The sequence below is a fragment of the Mastigoproctus giganteus genome, chromosome 10 (genome assembly GCF_048544385.1).
Source record: "Mastigoproctus giganteus isolate SK-2022 chromosome 10, ASM4854438v1, whole genome shotgun sequence".
Classification (NCBI taxonomy): Eukaryota; Metazoa; Arthropoda; class Arachnida; order Uropygi; family Thelyphonidae; genus Mastigoproctus; species Mastigoproctus giganteus.
Genome location: NC_143584.1, coordinates 11,455,420 through 11,467,207, shown reverse-complemented (window position 1 = coordinate 11,467,207; position 11,788 = coordinate 11,455,420). Strand labels below are relative to the sequence as shown.

The following is an 11,788-nucleotide window of genomic DNA, read 5'->3' as shown; positions in this document are numbered from 1 at the left end:
TATTTTCATAATAGTAAATGGGCGGTTCTACGTATATAGAGTTCTTGTCAAAAATGAAAATCCTTCTTGAATATAATTAGAATTTTCGATTTCCCAACTTATTCATCGATTAATCGGCCCTAGCGGATATAACCGTCTCTCTTCTTTAACTGGGCGGAAACTATCGGGGGTACGAAACCCATGATTGATGTAAAAAAATTTTCCCTCGCGATGTAGCTGAATTAGTTGGGTTCCAGCGAGAGTTGCATGATTTTTATATCTGTTAGCTCGGATTTTAAAAATCGACAAAGTATACTGTATTAACTTCACTGCCTCTTTGGCGTTTAACACACTCTCGATTAATGGTCTATTTGCTCTTCCTGCTTGAAGTTATTTTCGGAATTGTCTTCTTTGCCTAAAGCAGGCTTCCGGTTTGTCTTAAATGGTAGGAGGTAGAACGTGATCTGACCATTTCATATCGTATTAACTGATAATGAACATTTACAAGCTTTTATATGAAAAAAAAAAAAAAAAAAATTCAAAGACACCCAAAAGTTAGTGGGGTTAAGTGAAAGATTTAGTGTATATATTTTAAGGTTATAATCTTTAAAATATGTATTGTACTGTGATTTGGATTGTGTGAATCATTTTTCAGCATCACGGTAAAAACAGCACTATTACTTATAGGGCACTGGCATTAGGAAGCAAATCCAAAATTGGGAACATGTCCAAAGTTTATGAAACCAGTAAAAAAAAAAAAAAAAAGCTGGAAATTAAATAAATCTGGTTTGGTACGATCAGGCTCCCTTTATCAATTTTTAGTGGCCCTAAAAAGGGCCGTTTTGCAGTAGGTGAAGTTACTTTCTAGACTTCTTCGCGGCTTTCTTTGGCGTTGCCTTAGCTTTCTTCGGCTTTGGAGTTTTGGGCTTTTTTGGAGATTTTGCAGGCTTTACTTTTTTCGGGGCAGGCTTTTTGGTAACCTTCTTTACAGGTGTTTTCTTAGGCTTTGCTGCCTTCTTTACAGGAGTTTTTGGCTTCTTGGCTACAACAACAGGTTTCTTAGAACTCTTCGGCTTTTCAGTTGATTTCGAAGAAGAAGAATTCATTTTAAACGACCCGGAAGCTCCTTTACCTTTGGTCTGGACTAAGTCTCCACTAGCAACAGCAGTTTTTAAATATTTCTTGATAAACGGGGCAAGGCGTTCAACATCCACCTTATAACTTGAAGCTATGTATTTCTTAATAGCTTGAAGAGAGGATCCTCCGCGCTCCTTCAGTCCGGTAATTGCTTCATTTACCATTACGGAAATCTTCGGATGAGATGGAGCAGTTTTGGGCTTTTTAGGCTTGGAAGTCTTGGCCCGTTTAGGGGCAGCTTGAACCTCGGAATCACTCATGCTTATCAATCAGCCGATACCAATACTACCTCACTTAACCAGTACAGATGCACAAATGTCCCACGTCTCCTCAGGACGCGGCTTTTATAGTCCCACTCGGACGTCCGTGAGAGCTCATGGTGTGCTATCTATATTCCCCAGAGTAATAGCAATTGTTTTTTTTAAATTAATGTATTATATTAAAAAACAAAACAAAACCTATAAAAATAAATATTAAAAATTCGCTGATCATATAACCGAAGGGTAAATATCAAATAATTCTTTATTTGATACTTTAAACAAAATTTAATGGGCAATTTAAATAATTTCTTTACCCACTAATTATTAAGAAGAGCATTTCTTAAAGAAAATATTGTTATATAAAGAAAGAAACAATAAACCACTTAAATTACTTTTAAGTAGTTTTAATTAATTAATTAATTTTAAGTATTACTTATGGAACAATAAGTAATACCTAAAATGCATGTGTATAAGCTACTATTCTCAAACACAAACCAACATAAAGTAAGTTAATGGTAATTTACTTGATTTTTTAGTGTTTCTTCCTTTTTAAGAAATTACATTTCTATTATTGACACCCAAATAGACGTGTTGATGGGTTACATACAGTAACACAATGTTTACCCATTGTAGTATCGGAATTTAATTAAATTAGAAATAATTAACTTATTGATATACGTTGTGTAAACTAGAATCTTTACAGAAATCGTCCAATTAATTAAAAATAATAAGAAAATAAAATAATAGTAGTTGTTATACTACTATAGTAGAATTAAAACTTTTTGAAACTGTAATTGTTAAACTACTATAGTAGAATTAAAACTGTTTTAATTAAAACTGCTGCACGGTTTACCCATTATAGTATCGAAATTTAATTAAATTCAATTAGAAATAATATATAATTAACTTATTGATTTACGTAATATAAATCTAGAATTTTGAAAGAAATCGTTTAATTAAAAATAATAAGAAAGTAAAATAATAGTAGTTGTGAGGTTTTAAAACACGATTAGTTCATTTGCATAACAAACAATCAAAACGTGAAGATTTGCAGAAATTTATTTCAAATTTCTCTGGAGAATACACCTATACATGTTGCAGGATAGTGATGAATTTAACATTTTACCGTTTTAATTAAAAGTGCTGGAATTTCAGTGATTTGAAATTTGCATATGATTATAAATTTCTTATAGAAAGTAACGTCATTTCGAAATTATGATTAAATCTAAGCAATGAGATCAGCCATTTTGTTGTACATAAGAAGAAACGCTGACCTCATACATTGTCTATATCATAGTCTGTGGCCTATATATAGACAATGAGATCAGCCATTTTGTTGTATATAAGAAGAAACGCAAATATTTTATATGAAGTTGGCCCACAATTGTGTGACTTGATATTTCAAATGTGCATTCAGTTGCAATATGAAGTTTTAGTTTCATTATTATTATGATTAGTTACCTCGTTCTCTGTCTTTGTATAAATTTTATTTAGCTACATCTTTTTGTTTTCAGTCATAGATAGGAAAAAGTATTTAAAAATGAATGGAATGTGCCAACCGTTCTATGAAAAACGGTACATGTTCATTGAATAACGTTGGGTTTTATGGAACTAGAAGGATAAGATTTAATAAATAAACTATTTGAAGAGCTTTGAAGTATCACAGCCCAATTAGTTTTAGTGGAAAAGTGAGAATGGGCGTGCTAAAAGTTTGACTGTTAGTATGTGCTACTGTATATCACATGTATAGGATTTGTGAAAATGAAGGAGAGGATTTAGTAAATGTATACACTTTAACTTACAGCAATTTATCACAATTCTAATGTGTATGAAATTTTCTGGTGGTTAATTAATCTATTGAAGGATTACGACACATTAATTTAGTAGTTAAGCTTAAGCTCGCTCTCCTCGAATACGACGGGCAAGCTGAATGTCTTTGAGCATAAGTAAAATAAAATCCTATCTTGATTTTATATTTTGCCATAAAATCATGATTAAAATAATAATACTAAAATTCAAATAAGTTTTAGTCACAATAAAAGGATCATTAGAATATTTAACAACCAAACGGCCCTTTTTAGGGCCAACACATTTTGATAGAGGGATTAAGCGAACACGCAGAAGTTTATGTATTATATTAATTTTTCTGCTGGTTAATAATTGAATAATCTATTGACGGATTACTACACATAAATGTTCTAATGATCCTCTTATTGTGACTAAAACTATTTGAATTTATTAATGTTGTTATTATTTTATGATTTTATGGTAAAGCTAAAATTAGGATAGGATTTAGTAAATGTACACACTAACATACAGCAATTTATAAAAATTCGAATGAATGATTTATATTTTCTATTAATACTTTGGATACTTTTATTATTTTATATTTTATAATTTTATGGAAAATCTAAAACCGGGTCTCTAAGCGGGGAGGGTGAGGTGGGGTGGGTGAGAAATAATTGAAAGTTAGCCGAAGCCGTTTTTCATTGGTTGTTTATTATCCAATGAACTTCTGAGGATAGTGTCTCACAATCCATGTCAGTTCATATTATACTTTTCTTGAAATATTATCTATGTATGCAATTTATATATTATTGTTCAAACTGGATTAGTTGTACATAATCCTGCGAACTTTAATCTAAAACACAGCTATAAAATTAAAATCATAATAATATTTTCAGAAGGAAATAAAGATTACATTCGAACTGTTCGCTCATTGGTTGATTACCAGCCAATGAGAGTTTAAGGTTCGTTTCTCATAATCCCATACATGTCAGATAATATTATTTTAACTTTTAAATATTATAATAAAATACATTTATTTTCAGTTTTGGTAGTCTATTATTTATAAGGAATTATTTTATGATTCGCTGCTTAAAGGCAGTATATCTTAATCTTTATAAAGCGTAAGAGGTTTGTTTATGTAAAACATGTTTCATTCTGTGGACGTTGCGCTTAACAGTCTAGCCAATCAGATTTGAACTCTGAGTTGTGGGCATCTAGCCAATCAGCTTCCTTGTTTGGAGCAGCACCCTATATAAAGGTTGCGACCGCGCGAAAATTTGTATTCCGTTTTTCCTTTTCTGTTGTCGTAGGTTCTAATTTTGGTAGGTTAAAGGATGGCTCGTACTAAGCAGACCGCTCGTAAGTCTACTGGTGGGAAGGCTCCAAGGAAGCAGTTGGCCACTAAAGCTGCTAGGAAGAGTGCCCCGGCTACTGGAGGAGTGAAGAAACCTCATCGTTACAGGCCAGGTACGGTTGCTCTTCGTGAAATTCGACGTTATCAAAAGTCAACTGAGCTCTTGATAAGAAAACTCCCTTTCCAACGTCTTGTTCGTGAGATTGCTCAAGATTTCAAGACCGATCTTCGTTTTCAGAGTTCCGCTGTAATGGCGCTGCAAGAAGCAAGTGAAGCTTATTTGGTAGGTCTCTTTGAAGATACAAATTTGTGTGCTATCCACGCAAAGAGAGTTACCATTATGCCCAAAGACATTCAGCTTGCCCGTCGTATTCGAGGAGAGCGAGCTTAAACTTAAAAACTACTTAAAACAACCAAACGGCCCTTTTTAGGGCCACCACATTTTGATAGAGGGATTGCCTGATCGTACCTAACATTACTTAGAAAGTATTAACTCACTCATCACTCACTTTTTTTCATTTGTTTGTTTGGTTTGGTAAGTACTAATTTTTTGGTCTTGTGCATTGATTTAACTTCCACGTTTGCTTTCAAAATATGAGCTGAGTAAATTTAGTTAAGTCGAATTCTTAGTCTAACCCTAAAGGGAGAATATGCTTCTGTTCGTCATATGAAACCTGTAATACTTCTCAAAGCCATTAACAATGGCTTTGAGAAGTATTACAGAAAATGAAAGGTCAGACATGCTGAATTTTGGGTATGCTTGTTACCAATACTTTATGCCGATTAGCCTCTTAAGTGCTGCAGGCAAAGACAATTTTTAGAACTAAATTGTTTCGAAAAGCAACCCAATTTCAATATTGGAGCAAATAGGGATTTTTGTAGGTACAAGTAATGCTTAGTTTCCAAATCCAGGCTAATAACGTCATGTCTGGGAAACTTATTCCCTCCTTAATACTTGCACTCTTTTTCGAGAAACAGCCCTGCCTTCCCTCCCAATTTTTTCCATGTCCGGGCTTTGCAGGCAGCTTATTTGACTCTTGGAAAGTGATTTCCAATGGTCTTCATTAAAATCCCCTCTGGGCATCTTGCTCTTTTGTAGATTTTCCCCACCTATTGTGACTACAGATCTGTAGTCTATTTCTAATTGCATTTATAGATTGGTTTGTAATAGACTACAAAAGTAGGCCGTAAGGCAAGGATTTAGCAAAGCATATCAAGAAATGTTTGCATAATGTTCATTAAAATGAGTGATCATTTGCAACAGGATCAGTATACATGCGACAAGTAGGGATTGCTTCGACATCTTACCATTAATTCATTACTAGAGTATATTAAAATATTCATTTTAATAAAGTTGATATTCTGATTGCTTAATGATCTTATAGGCTGCTGACAGATGGCAAATATTTTTCAGTTTGTTATAAAGCTGGATAGAAATAGCTTCAGCCAAGAATGAAGGCACTTGGGGCTGCTGAAATTTGCCCAGTTGTATTGAAAGAAATAGTCTGGTTATAAAAATGAGCATCCTTTTGTTGATTCTGCAGATGTGTTCACTCATACTGATCTGGGAACCATTTCTGACTCCCAAGTTGACCTTTCATAATCTAGCTTCCATGACAAGCTGGGCAACAAATCTCGTGGATATTAGCATTGCTAGAAAGAACAGAACTGCAGTCCTGTATGGTGAAGAAACATGGACTTAGGCAGCCCCCACAATGTGCAAACCATTATACACTTCACAATAAAGGTTGTTCAGGTAGACAGCTCATAAACACGGTGCCCCTTTCTGTAGTATTATACCTTGGCACAATCCTTAAGGCTCCATAGCATCTTTTGAGGAAGGCTCAGTGTCACTGTTAATATGCTCAGGGTATTCATTTTGCTTATTTGGAGGCTTGAAGTGGTGAAACCCATGTTTAGTCTCTAGAGCAGAGTTTCTGGCATCCCTCTCCCCCCATACTTCTCCTTCAACCCCTGCATGGTACTAAGTACTATAGGTTTTGTTACCTTTAGTGTTTGGGGTTTTCATAAAAAAAATCTGTGGGATGTTCACCAAATAGTTCCACACAGGCAACTCCATTAGAACAGGCTGCACATGGTTGAAAGATTTCTCCCTGTGCAAATGCTCAAAGTCAGGTTGGACCTTCATAAATTTGCTACCAGTAAGAAGTATTGCTGGAAAATCTTAGAAAAGAGCTGTCCTTATGCCATAATAGGATGCTCAAAATAGCATTCTGTTTTGTGTACGTTGAAGAGTTTTATATATAATTTTTTCAAACCCTTGACACTCAGGATACTAGCCTATATTATGTCAATCTTCCTGGTTATTTTTTTCTGACTGGAGGGAATTTGGCTGTTTATATGTTTTCTCTTAAAAGTAGTGATAGGTGTTTGAATGCTTAACAGATTAGTAGTGACAAATGCAAGAAAGGTTTATACAGCATCAGCCAGGGAGAAAAATTGTCATTTGCTTATCCCCTCTAACAGTTTGTTTAGTTGAATTTACTCAATCTACTCACTTCAACAACAGGAAGTTTTTACAACAAATTTCTGCAAATCTACCTTTTGCAACCATCCTCAGTTAATGTCTCCTTGTGTGCATGGTTGAGCAAGAGGAATGCAATGACCATTGAACTTTTTTAATCCATTAAAGCCTTCAACACCTTAATGAGATCTCTCAGGTGCCTAGTTTCCAGAGGCTGCAGCATTTCTGGGTAAGACCACTCTTGTTCCCCTTCACCACTCTTGCTGTTTCCTGTAATGTTCAGAATGAGGCATCCAGACCTGTATTCAGTACTCAAAATGTGCTCCAATACAAATGGGATATTCTTATGTCGGAAAAAATCCTGTGTATTATTGACAAAACCCCATCAGCTAATATAGTACTTACTGTGTTACTGGTCAGAGCACTTTATCTGATTGAACAATTTTTGATGATTTCAATAATCAAAATTTATGCAAATCACTCATTATGAAATTGAAGGTAAGAAAGACTGGAGGGATTTTAAACTGATGTTATGTTGCCAATCTCTTTATATATTATAGGAAAAGTGAAGTTTTTTTGGTTGTGAATATACTCCAGAGGGGAAAATGATTTAGTTTAAAAAAAAACTGGTTGCTTCAACATAACACCATTGCATTTGTGTTGTACACGAGTTTTGCCAAACATGGAATCTCAAGTCAAGCAATCCCTGTATTCACTTATGGCTACATGTGACCCCCCCCCCACCAGATTGATTTATTCTGAGCTTAATTTAAGGCAATTTGAAATTTGGCTTTCCAGGGGTGAGAAAATTATTGGATTTAAGTCACTTTCAGAGGGGATTAAGTCACACCTCATTATGCTTATTGTGGCAGTTTGCATGTTTTTTGAATAGATCTTGAAGACTTTTCTGAGCAGTGTAGGCTGGTAGAACAGCTCCTGTAGTTCTATCACACATGCAGAATCTTGTAGGCAAGCACAAACATGATTATCCACTGTATAAAGCAATGGTTAAGCCACTTAAACTTTGCATCAATTTGCCAATATTAATTACAGCAAACATTTGTTATTGATAAAGTCTCTGCTCTCATAGGCAAATGGTTCTATTGTCACTAAATGGCTTAGAGTAAATACTTTTTTAAACCAATGTATTCTCATTGCTTAGTGCTGTTTTTAAGTGATTCTTTGCAGTATTATGCAAAAATTAAAAGTTGGGGTTTGTTGAGTAATAGCAACTTAATTTTTTTTTTTTTTTTTTAGTCATCTCCCTGGTCTAAATGGGATTCAAATCCCAAAAGGGAGCCTGTAACTGAGGCAACTCCTTGCCACCCTTTTCAACAACATTAAGTTGCACACTCAGGCCCTTTGGATTCTAGAACCATCAAATTTGTCTGATAAATGGGGGGGGGGGAACAAAAATGTCAACAACCTATAGCTTATACACAGTTGGAAAGAACTCAATGAGTAGGTTTAAAATATTTTTAAAAATGGTGGTGCCAGAAAGGAAAATGTGAGTAATTTTCATGTCCCCCCCCCCCATATTTCTGTTGCTAATGGAGTTAAAAATCACGTTAGCTATGTGTTATTTGATGCTCAACTAAATTTTGTGAAGAGAAGTATTTTTTAAGTTTTCAAAGCTGGAGTTGTCCCGGCAAGGAGATGCTCAGAGAGCCAGTATTGAGGCTGGAGGTGCCTGTCTTGCATAGCCCTCACCTTCCAGTCACTTCTGCAGGAAAAAGTCTGAGTTGCTTCTCCCGCCCTTGTCATTCACAACAACTGAAAAGATTTCAAATAGACAACTTTTTTGTTAGTTCCTCAGTTTTAGGCCAAGCCAGGGTACTAGAAACTTTTTTTTTTTCAGTTACCATAAACCTCTCTATTTGAGATACTACACTAATGGCAATTCATGACTATGGACCCTTCATCCTGAGTGCATGGCACTCAGTAGTTGACCAATTTATATATACATTATTTATATATATGTACAGTATAAGCTGTGTACTATAAAGTTTCTGGGAAAACTTGTACATTCCATTTAGTTAATAGGACCTGCATAAAGGAATACCTTGCACAGTGCAGTTAATGCGTTGGAAAAACTACCACACTAACTGAATCAGCACTAAATGGGGAATAGTTTCAATGGGAAAAATAATGATACATGGTATCAAAGGATTTTTTATATTAGAAATAATTATGCATGATTAGTTAGAAAAATAATAAATGAAAATAGTAATGAGGTAGACTAAGAATGAAATTAATTGATAAGCAACCACAGTCACAGATTATAAACCCTGTTATAGTGAATCCCTTACTGATTGAAGCTGCACCGTGCGAGGTATTCCTGTACTTCTAATTATCTAATACTTTGGTGTATATGTTGTTTTTTGCCCCGGAAATTTATACTTATTCTCCATATAAGTCAGTTACATTTTCTATAATCATGCTTTGTGTAATGGTGTATTCCAGTAAAATATGCATTACGAATGCTGTTTCAGTTTTAATTATTTCTGCTTTTTCTTTTAAAAGTTTGCATTCTAACATTTCATTATACAGTATTGCAGAGTAAAGAAAGCAGTAGGTATACAGGGGCGGACAGAATAATGGAAACACCTATGATAAGATTACACGTATGTACCAATATGCTGTTGGAACCACCCTTTGCTTTTAAAACAGCTTTGTGAAATAGATTGAAATAAATCTGGAGCAGCCTTAAGAGGAATATTAGGCTTTCAAGCTCCTTGAGTGGTGGAGGGAATCTGCTTCTCACTCTCCTCTCCAAATATGCAAACAATCATTCAATGTTTAGGTCTGGTGATTGTGCAGGCTATAGGAGATGGTTAGCCTTGTTTTGATATTCCTCAAACCAAGATGGGACACATCTGGCAGTATGTATTGGAGCATTATAATTTTGAAACAGTGTCATTTGTGGGTTTGAACCATGGATGAACCTGGTCACTCAGAATATCAAGGTAATCAGTGACACTAATTTACTCATTCAGGGATGATAGGACCTAAGGTATTCCTTAGGTCCTATCATATTGCTGCTCAACCCATTGTTTATCCTCTTCCATGCCTAATGGTTGGCACAAGGCAGCCATAATGATGTGTTTCCTTTGGCATTTGCCAAATGTGTAAGCTCTTTCTGATTTGGAAAAAGTGTTGATGATTCATCTGAAAATATGACATGTTGTTTCCAAGTATCCAGTTTTTGTACACCTTACACCACTCTATAACCCCCTTTCTAGCATTACCATCAGTAATGAGTTGCTTGGCAATAGAATCTCTGCCATAAATTTCAGCTTTATGAAGTTCCTGCTGAACTGTTTATATTAAAAACTGGATTGCTGAGACTCAGTTATCACTAAGTCCTGCAGTTATTTTTGAGGCAATAGTGTCTGGCAGTCTCTTTCAGTCAGTTTTGATTTTCTGCCACAGTTTGTCCTATTAGATTTAGTTTTCACATACTTTGTGAATATAGACATCACTTTTGATACAGTTGCTATGGGTATATTAAAGAAATCCAGCAGTTTTAGTCACTGATTCCCCTGCTAAATGTGCACCAAACATTTGACCTCTTTGGAACTCAGACAGGTTGGTCATTTACTTCAAAAAATTAATTTATCACTGCATGTCATACAACCATTAGAAAAACTACTTTTGTATCAGGTGTTTCCATTATTTTGTCCATCTCTATATGCTTACATACCAGGTCACAAATCCGAAATTTGTAGGCATTGGTGCATTAATTGATGCTTTATGTACACAGTAAGCTTTCATTAGGTAACAAAACCATTCTTTGTTCCTGCTTAATAAAGTAAAACAAAAGTAAAGCGCAGCCATTATCAACCCACTGCAGGATGGAAGCCTCCTCAACAATTCATGTTGAGGGAAATGGACCATAATCTGCCACGCTGGTCCAGTGCGGGTTGGCAGATCGACCGTATTCAGCAGTCAGGGGCTTGAACCCCGGTCTACTCAAAGAGCGTGTGCTACTGCACTCCCGCTCCTGCCCACTCGGCTACGGAGGCCTTCCCTCCTTAATACTCTTAATCCTGCTTAATACTCTGCTGCAAATTTGTTTCCATGTACATGGTGCCACAATATGGAAGAGTGTTTGCTAAAAGAAATTAATTCTCAATAGAAGAAATTGTCATATTTTTAAAGTGAGCAATGTATATTTGTTTTGGCACAAGACTGGCTGTGCTTTTAATCTAAGTTTAGGATCTAATATGTGGTGCTTTTGAAGGTTCACTTATATGCTAGAACAGTGGTTCTCAACCTTTTTTTCCCCATGCACCCTTTTCTCCATATGTCAGAATGGCATTCCCCCCCCTTTCCAAGATTGTCTGACTCAAAAGATGCATTCCAAAAATATAAAAAAAGTGGAATTTTTAATTTATATTAAATTAAGTGTGATGTCTTGTAGATTGTGTACAATTGCAGTTTGTAGAAAGATCAATATTGCAACAGTTTGAATCTGTGGTCTTAATTCCCCCACCCCAAACCTAAAATTCCCCACTGGTTGAGAACCCCTATGCTAGAATATATAGTAATGAGGATAAAAAAGCTGTGTTGGGGGGGGGGGGGGAAATAATGAAATTGCTATAATATGAGCTCTTGTTCTGTTAATACTGATCTGTATCTCCTTTTTCTCTGGCATTATTACATTTAATTAGTTGTTATTGATATAGCAATGTGATTATTTGCATCCCATTACTGAAGTTTGTATTAATAGGTACAAGATGTATTCTCACATGTATCTTTGTTGAAAAATAAATTGAATTTGAT

At 35.2% G+C, this 11,788-nt stretch overlaps 2 protein-coding genes across 2 annotated transcripts; one reads left to right on the top strand and one right to left on the bottom strand.

Annotated features, from left to right (window-relative positions):
- Positions 1–782: 782 nt before the first annotated feature.
- On the bottom strand, positions 783–1,376 carry LOC150078692 (histone H1-like). The gene has a single exon (XM_090382273.1). It carries the CDS (start codon positions 1,374–1,376, stop codon positions 837–839), a length of 540 nt encoding a protein of 179 aa, XP_090238399.1. The 3' UTR covers positions 783–836.
- A 3,090-nt stretch (positions 1,377–4,466) lies between these two features.
- LOC150078691 (histone H3) lies at positions 4,467–4,965 on the top strand. The gene has a single exon (XM_090383631.1). The coding sequence runs from the start codon at positions 4,499–4,501 to the stop codon at positions 4,907–4,909; it is 411 nt and encodes a 136-aa protein (XP_090239757.1). The 5' UTR covers positions 4,467–4,498; the 3' UTR covers positions 4,910–4,965.
- The last annotated feature ends 6,823 nt before the right edge of the window (positions 4,966–11,788 follow it).